The 21,136-nt window shown below is 43.2% G+C and overlaps 1 protein-coding gene and 1 non-coding gene across 2 annotated transcripts in view; one reads left to right on the plus strand and one right to left on the minus strand.

Moving 5' to 3' along the window:
* SH3GL2 (SH3 domain containing GRB2 like 2, endophilin A1) overlaps positions 1–17,453 on the plus strand; it is a gene marked incomplete at its 5' end in the record, with an annotated part of 52,318 nt that extends 34,865 nt beyond the window's left edge. Inside the window, 8 exon segments of the mRNA NM_001329079.1 lie at positions 7,467–7,516; positions 7,518–7,565; positions 7,568–7,610; positions 8,164–8,297; positions 9,660–9,818; positions 12,727–12,830; positions 15,207–15,337; positions 17,254–17,453. Of these exon segments, the coding sequence (NP_001316008.1) occupies positions 7,467–7,516; positions 7,518–7,565; positions 7,568–7,610; positions 8,164–8,297; positions 9,660–9,818; positions 12,727–12,830; positions 15,207–15,337; positions 17,254–17,453 (869 nt within the window).
* On the minus strand, positions 5,315–5,421 carry LOC127484986 (U6 spliceosomal RNA). The gene has a single exon (XR_007912196.1). It is a non-coding gene; the product is annotated as a U6 spliceosomal RNA (small nuclear RNA).
* Positions 17,454–21,136: the final 3,683 nt, after the last annotated feature.

Raw genomic sequence — 21,136 nt, forward strand, 5'->3', positions numbered from 1 at the left:
CCAAGGTCAGGTGCTGGTGCTGTGAGTGACATAGTAGGCCTAGCCTCTGTGTGTGGCACTGGCATCCCATATGGGCACCAGTTCATGTCCTGACTGCTCCTCTTCCAATCCAGCTCTCTGCTTATGGCCTGGGAAAGCAGTGGAAGATGGCCCAACTGCTTGGGCCCCTGTACCCACGTGGGAGACATGGAGGAAGCTCCTGGCTCCTGGCTTCAAATAGGCCCTGCTCCAGCCATTGCAGCCATCTGGGGAGTGAACCAGTAGATGGAAGACCTTCATCTCTCTCTCTCTCTCTCTCTCTCTCTCTCTCTCTCTCTTCCTCTCTCTGTAACTCTGCCTCTCAAAGAAATAAATAAAATCTTAAAAACAAAAAGACCCAAGGTCAGAGCAGTGCCCAGGCTTTCGGGGTCTCAAGTCCGAGGCTGGCCCCTGACCAGCAGGGACCAGTACAGACACTCCCCAACAAGGCAAACGGGAAGGGTAAGGTCGACGGGTGATGAACACACCACAAGCACCTGTGAGTTCTGTAGAAGCAGGAGCCGCTTTATTGAGGACGTGTGCAGGCTTATAAGGCTTACGAAGGACATGCGCAGTAGGGGAGCCAGTCAACGAAAAGGTCACGCAGGCATGGGTGAACCACACAGGGGCACCTTAAGTAAAGTATAGGGATCACGCACTGTCCATGTGTCTGGAACTAAAGCCGACCTATCCCTGCCATTGGTCTGATCTTACGTAGCTTAACCGCAGACACACCCCTGGAACATCTGACAGGCGCTGTATTGTAATGGAGATTTTAGGCAATGCCCAACACAGGCTGTGAAGACACTATGAATATGAATATTGTTTATATTTAGTTTTATTTATTTTCTCTTTTATTTGAGAGAGAGAGTGTGTGTGTGTGTGTGTGTGTGTTTGTGTGTGCGTGCGTGTGTGTGCGTGCTGGTTCAGCACTCAAATGTCCACAACAGCCAGGCCAAAGTCAGGAGCTGGGAACTTCATATGGGTCTCACAAATGAGTAGCAGTGACTCAAATAATTGAGCCATTACCTGTTGCCTCCCAGGGAGCGCATAACCAGGAAACTGGACTCTAAAAAGTGGAGCTGCTTGGCACTTGAACCCAGGCAAGATACAAACATATTATTTAAAAAGGAAAAAAAACAAGAACAAAAACCTGAAGCTTCCAGTTCTACAAAATGCGGTCTCCATGGAATTTCAGGCCTGCCTTCATTTCCACTCCCCACAAGCGGTGCTTTTGAGACTGTTCAGGCCATTCCTGTGGTTTTTGGTTTCAGTCTTAAAACTCCTCACATGACTCCTGGTTTTAGGTGTTTTCTGTCTGATTGTCTTAGTTTAGAGTATAGGGATTGCTCTTTTCCCGTGTTCCACATGCTTCCCTTCTCTCATTTTCCCCCCAGTGTATTTGTAGCTTGATATTGTAGAATAGTTTTCATTATTAAGTACTTAAATTTTTATTTAAATTTTATTCCCTGACAGTTTTGTCCAAAGCTAAGTAGAACAATATGATTGTATTTCCCTTCTTGTACAACCTTTTTATTTTTCCGAGATTTAATCTTCACCCTATTTTTCTTGTCATTAAATTTTGTAGACCTCTGCTTAATTGCTCCCTCTGCCGTGCATATGAATGTCCTCTCCGTACCTGGAAACATGCCAGGTGTTCTTCCTTTTTGAGATGCCTGATGCTGCATATTGGATTGGTTGCTCTCTTAGCCTGGTTTCCTTTAGAGGCAAAGCATGAAGCCAGGATATGAGCACCTGTGGTTGGTGTGGGAGGTGATTCCAGGAAACCCTGTTAGGAGTGTAGGGATGAGGGGAGGCCCATAAATGGTGCAGTGGTGGTATACAGCTGTAACTTGGTCTCATGGGCAGAATGGGGAGCCAGGCATGCTTCAGAATGATCCCACGGAGGAAGGGAGCATGCAACTTCCTCACAGCTGACAGCTCCCTGAGCCACGCATCGGCTGTGAGTAGTGCCTGCCGCGGGTGCCCTGGATATGGGATGTACAGGGACCTTCGTGAAATTTCCCTCGGCCATCATCTTGTTGCCTGTTCTTTACATCACACCCCTGTTTTGTAGATCAGATACCCATTCCTTGTCCTGATTTATAACCTCCTTTTGGTGGAATAAGCCTCTCATTAACTTAAGAAAAAGTTAAGACCTTCCTTGTGTGTTTGAAAATGTCCTCCTTCTGCTTTTATAATCCATTGATAAATACAGACTTGTGAATTATTTTGTTAAGAAATTTGGACTCATGACTCTATTCTTTTCCAAGGAAATTTCCCATATTATTCATTTCATTTCTCATATTCAATGACCATCTGATTCTTACTATTTTGTATCATTTCCTCTCTAAAAGATTTTAGGAACTTGTCTTTGATCTCCTTGTTTTGAAGTTATTTTTTTTAGAGATGTATTTATTTATTTGAGAGGCAGAGTTAGAGAGGGAGAGACAGAGAGGTCTTCCATCTTCTGTTTCACTCCCCAATTGGCTGCAATGGCTAGAGCTGGGCCAATCCAAAGCCAGGAACTAGGAGCTTCATCTGGTCTCCCATGTGGGTACAGGGACCCAAGCACTTGGGCCATCCTCCACTACTTTGTGAGGCACATCAGAAGAGAATTGGATTGGAAGTAGAACAACCGAGACTTGAACCAGCATCCATATGGGATGCCGGTGTTGCAGACAGAAGCTTGGCCTGCTGTGCCACAGCACCAGCCCCTGAAATTTCTTATTGATAGTGCTTGGTGTGGACCTCTTTTATCCATCGTGCTGGATGTTCAGTGGGTCTTCTCACCTGTTCTTGAGTTCTGGGGAATTTTCTTGGACTTACAAAAGCTTCTGCTGAACGCTTCTGTTTCTCCCTGGAACTCCCATCACTCAGCTGCTGGACCTCCTGAGCTAATCATGATTCTAGCCTCCCTTTCCTGTTTTTCCTTGCTGTTTCTCTTTATGCTATCTGAGAATTTGCCTCAACTTTGTCATCTGATTCTGTTGGCTTCCAACTTTCATGTTTTATTTACTCTTGTATTTACATTTGAAATAAATCGCAATTTCTAAGAGTTCTCTGTTCAGATAGTGACTGTAATACAGCCCTGCCATTAGCAGGGTCAGGTGTTTTTCATATTTAAAAAGGTTTATTGGATTGCCATAGCTTTTATTTCCTAAGGAAGCAAAATTTGTAGTTGCAGTTCTCTGTTACGCTTCAGAAGCTTCCCAGTCACCTGTGCCTGCATGTGGGCAGAGACCACGTCCATCTTTTGCAAGATTTTAGTGTGCTCATTCCTTGCTCATGCCTTCAGCAGATGCACGTTAGACATGTACAGCATGCATGGCTGTGCGCCGGCCTCACTGGGAGATCCACAGATTGGTACACCAGAGGCCTGCTCTCAGGGACCAGGGCAGAAATTGCTTTTAGGAGGCTGTCTCTGCAGTAAACCGAGTGTGGGCAACTTGAACTAGGAAAGTGAGAGTGGGAGAGTAAGGACAGGAGTATATTCAGAGAGACCGTAACAATTTGTAAGAAAGAGTAAAGCTCTGGGGGAAGTCAGTTCAGAAGTGAGGAGTGAGATCACTCGTCAGAAGACAAGCATTTAGGACTATAAGGCACACACAGCTATGCTGAGACTATATAATAGGAATCTGAGTAGTATTTGTATTTTTCAGGCCTACTTTCAGTTTCTTAAAGTACTGCTTGAAACAATTTGTTAACATTTAAAAGATGGTTAATGGTTAGGTTTGATGATATTTTTCAAGAACACGGAAGTTTTACTAACTCTATTCTTAATAAAAATTTAATGAGTTTGTGAGTAAATTTAAGTGCCCACTTCTTAAAATAATGTATAAGAGTGAAACTGATACTTTGAGATGCCATGATTCTGAACAGCCCCTGTCTCGACTCTTGAGGAACAGTTTGTGTAGTGTTAATCTTACGAGTATAAAGTTAGCTGAAAATAGGTCTTTGTAAAAAATAAGAATGGGAATAGGAGAGGGAGGAGGAAGAAGGGTAGGCGTGTGGTCAGGAGGGAGGGTAGGGTGGGAAGAATCACTAATGTTCCTAAATTTGTATATATGAAATGTGTGAAGTTCATATTCCTTAAATAAACTTTAAAAAAACTGAAACAGTAAAAAAGTATTTTAGGTCACTTGAAGAAATAAAAGAATATGAGTTTTGTCCTCATGAAAATGTAGAACACATTCAAGATGTTCTGAAGTAATTGGTAAAAGATTAAGGCTCATGATAATTGAATATTCAAAATTAATTTAAAATCAGCCTCAATATATTAATTTTAAAAACAACTTACCAGAAGACAGTTAATAGAATCATAATGTAAGCACATCTCAGCAACCAACCTTATATATATATATATATATGTATATTTATATATATGAATGTAGTTTAGTTCTGAAAATCCCACCAACAACTTTATGCCTCATTGCCATTATACAACAAATAAAAATAGAAGATGCTAAGGAAGAGGAAGGGCAGAAAGAAATGAAAAAACATACATTCAAATAGTTGCTATTATTAAACCTTCAAAAAAATTTTCAAATTCCTCATGAAGTCTTCCTCCTGATGCTAGCACACATTGGTCATACTCTTGGTCTCTCTCTCTCTCTTTTTTTTTTTTTTTTTTTTTTTTTGACAGGCAGAGTTAGTGAGAGAGAGAGAAACAGAAAGGTCTTCCTTTGCCATTGGTTCACTCCCCAAAGGGCTGCTACGGCCTGCGCCGTGCTGATCTGAAGCCAGGAGCCAGGCGCTTCCTCCTGGTCTCCCATGCGGGCCCAGGGGCCCAAGCACTTGGGCCATCCTCCACTGCCTTCCCAGGCCACAGCAGAGAGCTGGACTGGAAGAGGAGCGACGCGGACAGAAGCCGGTGCCCGGACCAGAACTAGATCCTGGTGTGCCAGCGCTGTAGGCAGAGGATTAGCCTAGTGAGCCGTGGCACCGGCTTCTTGGTCGTCTTAACCTTTTCTTTACTTGATGGTATATCCCTCAATTAGCTCCAGTTTAATGGTCTTCAACTGCAATCATCAGGACAATAGAATTTATTATATCTGTGCAAATAATATCTCTGTTTTACATTTGAGAGCTTTGAGCATTAACAATGCCCAGGTAGGAATTAGAGTCAGTTATCCATTACCTACATGATACTTGAATAAAGGCCACAGTCCATTTGAGATGCTGTAACAGAATACCTTAGACTAAATAATTAGTAAACAGAACTTTGTTGCTTACAGTTGTGGAGGCTAGAAAATCTAAGGTCAAGGTGCCAGAAGATTCGTTGTCTAATGAAGAAAAAATTATGGAACGCTTCACAAATTTACATGTCATCCTTGGACAGGGACCGTGCTAATCTTCTCTGTAATGTTCTAATTTTGTTACATGTGCTGCCGAGGAGAGCACACAACCAACTTTCTAACTTTTGAAAAAGTAGAATATTTAAAACAGGACTTCAAGGGATTATTGTGTATGGCTTCATTTCTCTTTTCTCTCCATTTATCTTTGTTTCTCCCCTTCATTCTGTATGTCTTAATACTGTGTGTTTGCTTCTGTTTATACTGTTATTACTTCTTCTCTAGTACCTTATGCATATTAGCCATAATGGCATTTACCATGTTTGTTGCCACCATCTGTTTTGCTGACTCCTCACTTGACTGTGAGCACTTTGAAGGTACAGACAGACTTTCTTGGGTCAGATGTGGCTTGGTGCAGAAAAGACTTTGCCAGTATATTCTAATGATATTGTTCCCTCAAAAATGAGATGTTTTCAGTTTTTGAAATTTAACATGTCTGATCACTTTTATATGAAAAACAAAGTGAATAAAAAGTGAGTAGGTTAGTAATTTCCCTCTCACCACCAGGCTTTGCGTGGCTGTCAGCCTGACTGCTACACATGATGGGTTCTGAGCTCCATGATGTTTCCCTTTAGGAATCCTTCAGAGCTCCTGCTCCCACAGGCTAAGGCAGAGCCAGATTTCTGTGACTGGCTGTAGTCCCCATCATGGCACTTTAGTTACTTTTAAAATATACTTTACCCTCAGTTATTGCAAAATTTGTAAAAGCAGAGACCATAACCATCTTGTGGACTGGTAGAGCCGGGCACAGGGTAACAGGGTTGGGGTGGGGTCCTTTCCTGATAATGCTCCTTGTGTCAGTCTGTGATTCTGAGCCCACAATTTGAGTAGAAGCCTGTTTGAAATAGTTTGAGATGTAATGCCAGCTACTGAAGGCCAGAAGGTCCTTTAACTGTGTTTCTCTCAGGGATTCCCCCACAGATGTGATCCTAGGCACAGTCCCAGCAATTGATTGATCCAGCTCTTTTAATAATGAACCTGAGGAGCTCAGGTGGCTTAGCAACAGTTAAGTCGTGGACTTTCTCTATCATTAACAAAACTAGAATAACTCTCTGAGTATCTTATTTTATAAAAATAAAAGCAAAAAGTTTAAATGCTGAGGCACAAAACTAATTTTCAGATTCATTTGTGTGCTAGAGAAGCAATTAATAAATATTCAATGAATGTAGTGTTTTTTGTTCTTTATGGATCTGTTTATGGTCAGAATCTTAGTTGAGAAGTGTTCACATAAAATGATATAGAGGCCGGCGCCGCGGCTCACTAGGCTAATCCTCCGCCTAGCGGCGCCGGCACACCAGGTTCTAGTCCTGGTTGGGGTGCCGGATTCTGTCCCAGTTGCCCCTCTTCCAGGCCAGCTCTCTGCTGTGGCCAGGGAGTGCAGTGGAGGATGGCCCAAGTGCTTGGGCCCTGCACCTCATGGGAGACCAGGATAAGTACCTGGCTCCTGCCATCAGATCAGCGTGGCGCGCCGGCTGCAGCGCGCCATCCGCGGTGGCCATTGGAGAGTGAAGCAACGGCAAAGGAAGACCTTTCTCTCTGTCTCTCTCTCTCACTGTCCACTCTGCCTGTCAAAAAAAAATTATATAGAATAGTTTTGGTATAAGATATATATGGTGTAAGCTCATGCTGCAAGTATTTACGATTGCATATTTCATTCCACAGACCCCTAGAATTGAGATGTAAGATTAAAATAAAACTTAGGGATGATTCAGGAGTTTTCAAAATGATCTCCAAAAATCACCCTGCTCTGCAGTCACCACAGGGGTCACTACATTGAAGAGGGGTCAGGCAAGGGCAAGTAGGCGTGGGGTCTGAGCCCTTAGCCTTTCACCAAGAATGGCTTTGGCCTTTCAGTGTTATTCCTCATAAGATGTTAAGGGAAAGGGAGAGGTCACTTTTTTTTTTATTTTAATGTATATATAACTGTACCCTCTACCACACATTACAAGGGAGGGTGCTGAGGCCCAGACATGTGAGGTCCAGTTTTTAGTAGTTGAGCCGGTCTGCAGGCCTCGGGAGGCCTGACTGTGTATCCAGCCCTGTTGCCGCTGTGCCACACCACCTCCTTTGAAATCCTGTTCTCTTTGTCTTCAGCTTCCCGAGCTAAGCTCAGCATGATCAACACCATGTCTAAAATCCGTGGCCAGGAGAAGGGGCCAGGCTACCCTCAAGCAGAGGCACTGCTTGCAGAGGCCATGCTCAAGTTTGGAAGAGAGCTTGGAGATGACTGCAACTTCGGTAAGGAGTGTTCTGTCATGTTTCACTTCTGTCCGTTGTCCTTGGGTGTTGTAATGCAGGAAGGAAACTGTGTAGGAAGTTAGTCAACCTCTGTTATATTTTGATTCTCAGGTTTATATCTTTATACAGGGACCAAAAATTTATTTTCAGAATTGTTGTTGTTGTTATTAGAGAGGGAGTGGGGAGAGGGAGAGAGAAAGAGAGAGAGAGAGAGAAAGACACCAGGTGTTCACTCCCATCCACTGGTTTAATCCTCAAATGCTTGCAATAGTCATTGTGGGAGTGGGAGCGAGGAACTTGACCCAACTACTTGAGCTAGCACTGCTGCTTCCCAGGGTATACGTTAGTAAGAAGCTAGAGTCAGTAGCCTACAATAAATGGTGCAAAGGGGGAAAGACACACTCTCCCCAGGGCATTATGCATCCTCTTGTCTGTGTGGTGCCCACAACACAGGTGATGGTCTCTGGGCTTTCATCTGGGAATGGACCTGTTAATGCAAATGCAATTCATCTTTGTTCTTTCATGAAAAAAGTGCTTCATTCTCCCCTTGCAGGTCCAGCTCTGGGTGAGGTAGGCGAGGCTATGCGGGAGCTTTCGGAGGTGAAAGACTCTTTGGACATGGAAGTGAAGCAGAACTTCATTGACCCCCTTCAGAATCTTCATGACAAAGATCTGAGGGAAATTCAAGTAGGTGCAACCAGGCCTCTGGGCAGTGGGCAGTTGAAACCACACAGGTGGTATGGATGCCTGTGTCCCTGGAAACCCTTTTTTGTTGTTGTTGCTTTCCATGTATGATCCTGCCTGAAACTTAGTGTTTTTTTTTTTTATTGTTTGTTTGTTTTACTGTAAAACAGTCAAAACTCACACTGATATCTCATTATTCTAGTTTAAACCTTACTCAGTCGTGCCACTTACTCAAGGTCACGTGGTTAGTGAGTGGCAGCCATACCCTGATTCCAGGGCTCCACCCAACAGCTGACTACAAGCTCAAATGATTTAAAGGACCATTCCTTCCAGAAGTTAATTTGGATCGGGGCATGGGTGGAGGCAGTGGGAGGAAAGGTCTAGGATATCATTCCTTCTTTCCTTCTTATTTCTTCACCATGCTCTACTCCGTTCTTATCTCCTTCCCTTCCACTCCACACATACCCAGGAACCAGGGAAAATCCAACATTTTCTTCTCCATGATAGCAGTGGGAGATGGCAGCTACCAGGACAAAAGTCATCTTTAGCTTTGGAAAACTGTTTTCCTCCCTGGTCACTAGAGGTTAGGAAGAGGTTGGGCAGCCACCCACTGGGGTTGATGCAAGGAGCCATTGTAGCCTTGTGTGGAACATTAGATAGCATCTCTTGAGAGTTCCCTTCCAACTTAGATTTTGTGGTTTAGTTGCATCATCTATTGAGTGGGAGGCTTAGGTTGAGTCACTGGTTCCCCAGAAACCACATGAGTCAGCTGGGGCAGGTGTTAAGATGTGGATTCGTGGGCCTTAGCCCAGGGTATTCCTATTGGCATGATCAGGAATCCATGTTTTGAATAAGCAATTTACATGATTTTAATAGATAGGACTGCTTCAAAGATAAAAGTCCATTCACAACGGACATTCTAGGACTCAGAATCTATAAGAATGCCATTCCTTCTCACGTTGCTTCAAGGAAAGTATGCTCCTCTGCCTTCTCATGAGCTACCATTTCTCTTGAAGATGGGGATGTGCGGTTCTTTTGATGACTGTAGGATGTGCACGAATACTCCCTGCTTACATCATGGGAGGGAAAGGTGTAATCCAGGTTGATTTTGGCCTGATGAGACAAGAACATGAAAGGCATTGATATTTCCCATAATTTTTTCTTGTTCTAGAATGATTTTTAAGGATGTTTCCCCCTTAGTATTTGCCTCGCAGGTACAGGTTTCTTCATTTCTATGGTGATGTGATATTTTAAAAAACATCCTGTCTTATTTTGCAAGTTAATAGGCATGATGGGGAAGTGAGTTGCAAATGGTACTTTTCCATAAATCCTTTCAAACCCTCGTCCGGCTGTTGGCTTTTTCAGCATCATCTAAAGAAGCTGGAGGGCCGACGCCTGGACTTCGACTATAAGAAGAAACGGCAAGGCAAGATTCCAGATGAAGAGCTCCGTCAGGCCCTGGAGAAGTTTGATGAGTCCAAAGAGATTGCTGAATCCAGCATGTTCAATCTCCTGGAGATGGATGTAAGTGACCTCCTGTGATTTTAATTTAATTTTATCATTAGGGTACAAGATTAAGGTGCTAAAGGGTATTTCCTTGAAAACATTAATATCTGAACACAGTATGCAATGAGGACTTCAGTGTATGTTTCTCTTAAATAATTCTGAGTGATAAAGGAGACTGAGAAATGGTAAGGACTTTATGTATTCCTGTAAGTTGATTTAACCCAGTTTTTTATTCACTAATGAATCTTAAATATTACCAGTAGTGGGAAGATTAAGAATGTTTCTGGTGATCCATACATCCAAAAATTTAAAATATGTTCTATTGAAAAATAGAGCAGATCGGCTTGAGATTCTAAAATATCAATGAACATACATTGAGTGCCCCATATAGTTTAAAATTTTCTACATTTAGAAGTAAAATTGATATTTCATTTGAAAGAGGAATTTTTTATTGATGTAGATGATTATACCATAAGATATGAAATCTGATGTATGGTTTAAAAGTTGCTTTCATATTTTCAGAGTACTGCATTTAAACATTACTTTCTGTAGAGTTCTTTTTACTTCAGAGCCATGAGAACTATCATTTCTTCCAACCGCTTGCGTAGGAAGACCTGTGAAGCCAGCTCTCTTGTCCTTGTTCATCTCCAGCTCCCACATCACCAGTGATCAGTTTCTGCCAAGATGTTTATAGAGCCTTTATATACTTTTGAATTAGTCATGGTTCTTCAGAGAAACCAAACCAATAGTATATACATGTAGATATAGATACATAAAAGAGGGTTATCAGTAGAATTGACTCACCAGATTACAGGTACTCAGATGTCCCACAATATGCTTTCTGCAAGAGGGAGAATCACAGAAGCCAATGGCGTAGCTCAGACCAAGAATGAAGCCTCAGAATCTAGGATGGTGAAGATGTACCTTTCTTTTTCTTTTTTTTTTTTTTTGACAGGCAGAGCTAGACAGTGAGAGAGAGAGAGACAGAGAGAAAGGTCTTTCTTCCACTGGTTCACCCCCACAAATGGCTGCCACGGCTGGTGTGCTGCGGCCAGCACACTGTGCTGATCCAAAGACAGGAGCCAGGTGCTTCCTCCTGGTCTCCCATGCAGGTGCAGGGACCCAAGCACTTGGGCCATCCTCCACTGCCCTCCTAGGCCATATCAGAGATCTGGCCTGGAAGAGGAGCAACTGGGACAGAATGTGGCACCCCGACCGGGACTAGAACCCAGGGTGCCAGCGCCGCAGGTGGAGGATTAGCCTAGTGAGCCGCGGCGCCAGCCAGAATATGTAACTTTCAATCTGTCTTTCCTTTCCTTGCTTCCTCTCTCCCTCCCTATTTCCCTCTCTTCCCTTCTCTCTCTCCCTTCTCTTCTCCTTTCCTATTTTCCACTTTCCCTCCCTCCCACCCTCCATCCCTCTCTCCCTCCCTCACTTCCTTCCTCACACAGAGAGAGACAGAGTCAGACAGACACACAGAGTTGCCATGTGCTGATATTTACTCCCTAAACGCCCACCACGGCCGTGGCTGAGCCAGGCTGAATCTGGGAGCCAAGAACTCAACTCAGGTCTTCCACGTGGTTGTGAGAGCATCAACTACTTGAACCTGTGGCATGCTGCTCCCTAGAATATAAGTTATCAGGAAGGTGGAATTGGGAGCAGAAACAGGACTTGAACCCAGGCATTCTAATATGAACTGCAAGCATCCCAACCAGCAGCTTAACCGCTAGGCCAAATGCTCATCCCATAACTCAGTTTGAGCCTGGAAGCTTGAGAGCCTGGGGTTGGGGTATGCCACTGGTAAACTCTGAGAGTCTGAAGACGTAGGAGCTCTGATATCCAAGAGCAGGAAAAGGTGGGGACACCAGCCCCAGGAGAGGGAAAGAGAGAATGAGAATGGGCAAGAGAATTTGCCTTTTTGTTCTTTCTGGGCCCTTGCCTGATAGGCACATTGGGTTAGGGTGGATCTTCCTTACTCAGTGCACTGATTCGTGAATCTCTTCCACATACACACTCACAGAAATAACCTTTACCAGCCATATCAGTACTCCTTAGTCCAGTCAAACTGACACCTAAAATTAGCCACCACATTACTTAACTGACTTACTGCTGGTGCCAGCAGGGGAGGCATGTTGAGTTTATCCAGTCTCTTCTATCAGCTATTAACAGTATGGACTTGTATGTACTAAAGTCCTGCTAACTACTCAAGAGTACTGCTATGGTTATGAGGGATGGCCTACATCAAGGGCACCTTCCCTATACACCGGGCCCTGTCCAACCCCCACTTGGGGGGGTCACATGGCCTCCGTTGATGTGGATGGAGGCTGCTGTTCAGCTCAATCACAGCACAAGACATAAATGAAGAGTAGCCAAGGATGTTTAGAATATTAAAGCCGGAATGAACTCAAGATGTCACCTGCTCCAGTCCCCTGACAGTACAAATGGCACTCAGAAAGCACAGATTTGTCCGTCATACCATACTGCCTTTCGCAGTGCCTCATGAGAAAGTAGTTATTCACAATTTTGTTAACAGTATTAATATTAACAGTTTGAAAAGTATGCAGAGTCCTTTATTCAGTGCATCTTTTTTATAGGAAATAAACAAAGGAAGCCAAATTCTAATCAGAAGATTATAGCTAAGCATGAGACTTTTTAAACAGAGTTAAGTCATCTTGATGAGGATTCTTAGTAACATTGTTTCACCTCATGGTACTGAGTCCCAAGCATTGGTATGGTTCCAGGCGTTGGCATGTGTCCTTATCTTTAATCGATTTGGAACCTGCCAAACATTTTTTCTTAGCCTGGCTCACCACACCGTCATCAGCAAGCCCAGCATTGGGCTGTGTGTTGGAAACAGCTCTGTTGTATGTAGTACCTTACAGACAGTAACTGGTAACTGATGCATAATTGCCCTATCAATCTGCAGATTGAACAGGTGAGCCAGCTCTCTGCGCTTGTGCAAGCCCAGCTGGAGTACCACAAACAGGCAGTCCAGATCCTGCAGCAAGTCACTGTCAGACTGGAAGAAAGGTATTTTGTACTTCTGTGCTTTTCACATTTGCATTTTTGTGCTGTAAAATGATACATATGGAAATGAAAGTAGTAAAATATATTTGTAGATAAACTTCTGCCCAAATTCCTGCTGATCCTACAAAGGTACCTTTTAGGTTGTTTGTTTTGACTTACTTTATCTTGTGCTTTGTTTCATTTTGTTCCATTGAGTCTTATGATACTTGGATTTTCTGTGGCTGCCACAAATGAATCTGCAGGATGCTACTGGCAATAGTGGATAGTATCTGTAGAACATATACTCTGTGTGAATGCTGAATGTGTATCATCATCAATCTTACAACCACCATGTAAGCCAAGTATTTTTAGCCTTAACTAGTGGATGAGCCAGCTGAGGCTCACAACGTAAAGTAACTAGCCCAGGATCACACAGTGGTGCAGCTGGGGTTCACAGTCAGGCATAACCTGTTTGTAAGCCTCTATCTTATCCTACTGTGTATATCTCTCAACGGTGAAATCTTTCTTCCCCCATCAGAGAGGGTAGCCTGAGCCACTCTATGCAGTAACCCTGTACTGTAAAATGAATACAGGGTGACTTACAACGGAGTTCATCTTGTTAAACCCAAAGTCAAAAATGAATTTAATATACCTAATTTACAGAACACCATAGCTTAGCAAGACAGCACACTGTGGAGAATCAGTTGTTTTGCCATCTTGACTAAGTAGCTGGCTGGGGGCTGTGGCCTGTTGCTGCTGCCCAGTGTGACAACAGAGTAGCACAATGGCATTTCGCCAGCTCAGTAGGAGATCAGAATTTGAAGTATAGTTCCTATTGAGTGCATATCATTTTCACACCCTCATAAAGTTAGAAAATCTTGTCAAACCATCATAATTTGAGGACATGCACTATTTTATTTAGCCACATGAAGCAGGAGGATTTTGCTAAGCACACATACTTCAAAGGTTTGGCTCAGTGGCCTTTATTCTCAGATCGTGGTCAGATTAGACTTCCAGGTCTGATTAGATGGCTAAGCACACAGAGGGATGCCAGTCAGATGGTGCTGCCATGCTGAGAATGTCACCTGTTCCCCTTCCGGGCTGTCTCCTCTCCTCAGGGTCTTCTCGATTAGTGCCTTCGTTGTGGAACTCCCTTCAGTGCTCCCTTGTAGAACTGCATGTGACACTGAAGCCTCCAGTAAGGCTTACAGGCATCCCTGTCCAGACACTAAAGAAGTCTTGTGTATCCCGTGACATCTGGTGAACACGAAGGGACCACTTTCCTCTTCTTCCCCTGACAGGTGTATGTGGAGTTCACAGTCAGTATCATTCCACAGGCACCACACCCTAAACCTCTCTCACCCTCGCAGATCCTTGGGTATTTTGTTTATTGAATATCTGAAACTCTGGAAAATATTTAGGGATGTGTATGAATACATTTGTTGGCCACACCCATCCACTTCCCTTGCTGTATCACACTGAGGATGCTAAATTCCCTCCCTCTCTCTGTCTTCTCTTGTTGGACGGGGAATAGGTTTCTTCCTCATGTCCATCTGACTCTTGCATATCTTTTACCCTTCCTTAAAACTTTTCCACCTTCCTCGTGGAGCGAAGGATCCCTCCCTTTCCTTACCCTTCGTGTTCCTGTGGCCCTTGGTAGATACATATCTGTAATTACTTTAGGGTAGTCGTTTATGTTCACCCTCCCCTACAGATCATTAGATGCATGAGGGCAAGAACTGTGTCTTACTGTTTGTTCCTGGCACTAGCCTAGTGAATGTTTGCTTAAAGAGCTCTGAATAGGGGTAGGGATTGTGGTGCAGTGGGTTAAGCCACTGTGTGGGATGCCCATATTCCATGTCAGAATCCAGTTCAGGTCGCAGCTCCTCCACTTTTAATCTGGCTCTCAGCTAATGGGCCTGGGAAACAGCAGATGATGGCTCAAGGACTAGAGTTCCTGACACCCATAAGGGAGATCCTGCTGGAGCTCCTGGCTCCTGGCTTCAGCCTGGCCCAACCCTGGCTGTTGGGAGCATTTGGGGAATAGACCTATGGCTGGAAGATTCTCTCACTCTCACTCTCACTCTCACTCTCACTCTCACTCTCACTCTCACTCTCACTTTCCCTTTCAAATAAATAAATCTTGTTTTTTTTTAAAAAAAAGAGAGAGAGCTCTATGTAAATATGGGAAGAAATGAGGGCTTGAGAGAAAGAATGAAGACAGTATGGCTGTGACCTCGTGAGACATCTCAGTGTCACAGACATGCTTTTTGGATTTCCTGCACCCTTTCCTGGTAGATTTGTGGGAGACTCAAACACACACTTGCTGGATGGTATTGCTTTTGTTTTCACTTCCCATTTAACTGCATCATCTCCCCCCCTGTTTTCTTTTCCATACAGAATAAGACAAGCTTCTTCTCAACCTAGGAGAGAATATCAGCCTAAACCCCGCATGAGCCTGGAATTTCCCACGGGAGACAGTACTCAGCCCAATGGGGGTCTCTCCCACACGAGCACTCCCAAGCCCGCAGGTAAGCTGCCGAGGCCTGCAGACTCCATTGCATGGGCCCTTGGCAAATCTGCTGGCACCTTTCCAGAAACCCTAGGAATAATCAAATCTGGCTGCATAAGAGATACACAGTAATCCATTTCTTACAGGGTGGTTTGTCAGGTGCACTATTAAAGGAATACCTTTCACTTTTCTTTCCCTCCCCCTCCTCCTTCTGTGTCTGTAATTTATAAAACTCCTCTTACATGTCCATTTTCTCCTCCTTGGTCACCAGCACACACTAACGTCCTAACGAACACTTTTGAGTTTGGCTGTCCTTTGCAGTCATAAGTCACCCAAACTTGTGGGCTTGTTGAGGGAGTGTCATCTTTTTTTTATTCTTGCTTTTTTACCTTTTGTGAATCCAGAATGCACCAAAATGAAAGCTTGGGCGGTGTGTGCCCATAAACATTCACATGTCACCCACAGACAGCAGCTCCAGGAACATGAGTCGGACTTCTTGAGTGGCAGGAGCATAAGGTTGAATGCATTTGCAGAGAGATACATTTCAAACCTCGACACTTGCTAGGTTCCCTTTCCCACCCCCTCATGCCTGAACAGTTTATCTTGCTGTGGTCCTGTGATTGGTATAATAATAGCTAGATTGTATTTCATCTCCCAAACATTGATTCATACCAATGATGAATTCTTTTTGTTGTCACCCTCTCCACCTTCTACACACAGATTGAACCAAAGCTTGTATTGACATTTTCAACCTTGCTTAGTTGAAGAAGTGGGAGCTGTCTTAAACTAGATAACGGTTGTTAAAGATGTGGCTTTCTCCTATTCTAGTATCCACACTGCTCTTTGTTCTACAGTAGAAAACTTTGTCTAAGATCTTCTCAGGAAACTGTTTAAAAAAAAAAAAAAAAAAAAAGCGAGAGAGATGCCTGACCCAGCAGGTGGCGCCCTCACCTTTGTATTCTGCTGCTCCTTGTGTGCGGTGCAAAGACTGTTAGCGGGCTCTCAGGACCAGTCATGTAAATTGACTGCACCTGTGCTTCTCCCGGCTCAGAAACCAATCACATATCTTGCTTTTCCTTTGGTGAATCATTAATATGCTGGTTTCTCTAAGCCAAAATTCATCCCTTTGTTCCCTTCTAAGTTACCTATGCATTTGTCTCAGTCTATATGCGTATATTTATGCCTACTATATAAATTTTTCATTTAAAATAAATCTCTTTTAAGGTATGATTCCACCCTTCATTATTTTACTCAAGGTAGAATATTTTATTGTTATGTGCCATGGCTCCAGTGCATGGCTCACATGCAACACTTTACCAAGTATAAATCACTTAATTTTTATTTAGTTTCATTTAATAACTGCAGAGGAATGTGAAGCAATTTCTACTCTTACTTCCAATTTTGGATGGAGTGAAGTGTCAGGGTCACACAAAATAAGAATTTGAACCCAGTGTTTTTTATTATTTTGGAGTATGAAAACTGAACTATTATTCTGAGATTGCCAAGTATTGCCCTTGTAATTAGTTGTACTATTTCAAATGTACAAAAACTTCTGGCCATGCTGTGTTACTAACCTAAATCTTGTTATGAACATTTTGAGTCACTGCGTCTCCTGTCATTCAGCATTGTCAGGAAGGCAAATGTCAGTGAATTCTGTTGTATGTATCATAAGAATAGATGGGACTGCTTTTCACACTGGGAGCAGAGACAGCCAGTTGTATGCAAAGATCTGCAAAGGCTTTGGCAAGCTGGAAGAGGACAAAGTGCCTTGGCAACTAAATTGGAGTTTAGTACTAAGAGGAAGCTTCTGCAGTAGGAGGAATGAGGAGGAAAGAGGGGATATGACAAGCTGGGGAGGGGTACAGCGGGTGGTGGACACTGTGAGTTAAATATCATTTGTGCTTCTGTGTTCTTCTCTCCTGCTCCAACTCCCAGGTGCCCCAATGGATCAGCCCTGCTGCCGAGCTCTGTACGACTTCGAACCTGAGAATGAAGGGGAGTTGGGCTTTAAGGAGGGTGATATCATCACACTCACTAATCAGATTGATGAGAACTGGTATGAAGGGATGCTTCATGGCCAGTCAGGCTTTTTCCCCATCAATTATGTGGAAATACTGGTCGCCCTGCCCCATTAGGGAGTTACATGGTTGGCTCACCTCCTCCTGACCCAGGTAGTTACGTTTAACCACTGCTTTGGTAATGCTGCTTATAACACATCTCAAGTGCAGGCTGCAGTGGTCCAAGTCATCAAGCCCTGCCAAGTTTCTGGTTGACTTGTGTGCTCTGACAAGAGGCATGGTGATGGGTGGTATCTTCCTCGCCTGGTGGGCATGGCATGTGCTGTTTCTAAATGCCACCTGAGACCAGCCAGTAGTCTGTTTACAGTTCACACAGTTCTCAGGAGGCTGTGGTTCCTTAGAATATGACCACGAGCCACATTCACAGAAAAAACATCCTACTGAAGATATTGTCTATCACCCGGGGCCTTCTCTAGGTCTCAAGTTCTCCTTTTGAAGAGGGGAAAGGTCTTGCTTTCACATCGTCCCTTCCCAAACAAATATGTGAGTCACAGAGTTGTCAAAGAAAGCCTCCCTCACCAGCAAATTGTCTTCTGGTCTGAATGAGTAGAACGTGTTTGTTGTGGGTTCAAAAAATTCTCTGAAAATAGTCACCTTTATTCCTCCCACTTCTGCCTACTTTTGAGGTACAGCCAGGTTTCTCCCCAACCCTGTCCTAGTAAAGCCAGAGAGGGCATTTCCATTTTGCAGTCAGCATATTGTGGGAGAGGCTGAAAAGAGAGGCGTTGGGAAGAGATCTGCTTTCCAAGCTCACATTTCTTGCTGTACAGAAATCTTGTATATATATCTAGGCCACGTCTGCAGGGTACAGGAGAGGGGGAACAGCTATCTTCACTTCGGTTTTGTTTAGGAGTCATGTGTTTTGTGAATCCGTTTGGCACAGAGACTTAAGGAGAAGGACACTAATAACCGTTTCCCACTGCTCCATAGATAAAGAGACACTTGATGTCTTTCCTTTCCACTTCAACCTTGTGTTCTTTGAACATCATTTGTGCGTATTCTGCCCTCAATGAGGACCAAATAAGGATGATCTTTGTGCTTAGCAGTTTAAGGTATGTGGCTGCATATGCAAAACTCTTTCCCAGGTCAGTCTTTGCTTTTACATCCGTCCTTCCTATTCCACCCCCATTTTGTGTGTACAGTGCTGTGTGTAAGCTTACCAGTGTTTTTCCCCTGTATCAGCCATGAAAGTCCTGTTAGAAATCCAGAGTTCTATTTATCTAGCTGTACAGACTCTGACTTCAGAGGTTTAATGTGCTGCTTCCGATGTGCCACCTGCGGTAGTGGATCATGTGGAGTGAAAGGCAAATCTTACTGCTTAATGTATAAACTCTCGCCATGGGAAGCGTTACTGTTTCCAATAAATATTGCTGAAGACAGAACCAAAGACTCTGCTCCTTCATTTTGTGTCAGTTCTTTGGGTCCAACAATGGGTGGATTAGGGCTTGTCTTCGTTGCTCTCTGATGTAACCAAACCAGACCTAGTTCTACTTCAAATCTGCCTCTCTGTGAGCAGGGGAAGTTCCAACAGCAAGAAATGAGCTAGCCTGGACACTGGTAACTTCTAGGAAATCCAAGGAAGAAGAAGAATTTGGAAGACCTGATAAGAAATGAGATGATTGTCAATGGTGATATCAGAAGAATGTCAGGGACAAATAAAATATGCTATGTCAACCTGTTCTCTGTTTTGTTTTGTTCTTGGAGAGAAAGAAATAGACATGGAAATACAGTTTAGTCAAGGTGTAACAGGCATTCTTTGTTCTTCATGTACATGTGTGGTGCAGGAGTAGGTGGGTGGAACAGAGGAGTGGTGCACACAGAATACGTCCATGTATTTACTGAGCTCCTGAGATAATGAGCATGTTCTTGATGTATTTGTTAAGTGCCCTTTCTAGTCTTCTGTATGAAGGCCAATGATTCGTATTTTCTAATCTAGCATGAACGGCTTTAATCTAATCTACTAAATTCTATATGTGAACTAGTCTAGCATGAAAATATTTTTGCTAGCTCTATGAGTTTTAGTGTGTTTCGAAGTCATTGTTTAAGTCAAGAAAAGAAGTTACCAATGACCTTATGCATGTAGAAAACAGAAGAATCCAGTGATAAACTGTTAGAATAGATACCTGAACATAATAGTTTTACTGGATTTAAGATGTGTTTAAAATATTTTATTGTTATATACTAATAACTAATTAGAAAAAAACAATTTAGAAAATATCTACAAATCAAAAAACCCATTGATAGACATTGACCTAGATTATCCAAGATCTTTACGTAGAAATCTATGAACATTTGTGAAAGGCATTCTGTGTTCATGGATTAGAAAAGTCAGTAACATAAAGTATTTTTTCTCCCTAAACTTATCTGTGAATTCAGTGCAGTTTTAGTCAAAATCTCAGGAAGCTGGTTTCTTTGTGTTTGAAAATTAACAAATTGAATCTTAAACCTGTTGTAAAATTTATCTGAAAAAGCATTATTTGCCTTGCCACACTCAAGATGCCCTATCTCGTCAGACCTAAAACATTTTAAAGTTATAGTAATTAAGATAGTGTGATATTGATGTAATAATATGTAATCTGAATGATATACCAAGTCAACAAAGAGATATACATGCATCTGGCCATATTTGGACTAATAATGCATTCTGTTATCTTTCATGTGATACACTGATTTCAGCTATGCCTGTTTAATACTATCTGCATGACCCCAAAGGGAAGCTAACAGCAAGACCCTACATCAGATGAAATAATCTTATTCGGAGCCAATGTGAAATGAAAAAAAAAAAAAAATCCTTTGGCTGCAGAATCCAAAGGACTCAATCTTTCTTTGAGGGAGTCTTGGAGATCAGTAGGGGTATGTGTAGCAAATTCAGAACTGTTTGATTTCCTTGTTTTTATGGAAGTGTAGTGAGTATCTTTTCACAAAGCTTTAAGTATAGAAAACAATTAAGTAACTGAAATACAGCTTGAAGTTTAATTTTTCCTAACGTTCTTCATCTGATTACAGGATAAACTAATTAAAGTGGAGCTAAATTAAAATGGCAAACAAGTTTCAGTGTAGCTGTTGTCTCTATTTTTCTAATAGGTTTGATAGAACTTAAAGCTGGAAAATACTTAGTTTCCCTTATAAATCAGTAGAGTGTAAGAATTATGTGACCAAGAGTGGAGGTTTCCGCGAGCCGGCGCCGTGGCTCAATAGGCTAATCCTCCACCTTGCGGCGCCGGCACACCGGGTTCTAGTCCCGGTCGGGGCGCCGGATTCTGTCCCAGTTGCCCCTCTTCCAGGCCAGCTCTCTGCTGTGGCCAGGGAGTGCAGTGGAGGATGGCCCAGGTGCTTGGGCCCTGCACCCCATGGGAGACCAGGAAAAAGCACCTGGATCCTGGCTCCTGCCATCGGATCAGCGCGGTGCGCCGGCTGCAGCAGCGGCCATTGGAGGGTGAACCAACGGCAAAGGAAGACCTTTCTCTCTCTGTCTCTCTCTCTGTCCACTCTGCCTATCAAAAAAAAAAAAAAAAAAAAAAAAGAGTGGAGGTTTCTGCGGAACACTGCAGCATATGTCCTGGGATGTGCCAAGTCCTCTGCTGTGTATGCTTTGTAGGAAATCAGGATTACCTCAAGGGTGTACTTTGAGTGTTCTGGATGGAACCACGTGGACAGTTTTAAAGCACTTCCATTAGCCAGTTAATGACTACAATATGACTTTCTCCTGGGGTTGGTAAGGTGATGTTGGAAGGATTTGT

This window comes from Oryctolagus cuniculus, chromosome 1 (genome assembly GCF_051225735.1).
Source record: "Oryctolagus cuniculus isolate XC-2025 breed Fujian yellow rabbit chromosome 1, ASM5122573v1, whole genome shotgun sequence".
Classification (NCBI taxonomy): domain Eukaryota; kingdom Metazoa; phylum Chordata; class Mammalia; order Lagomorpha; family Leporidae; genus Oryctolagus; species Oryctolagus cuniculus.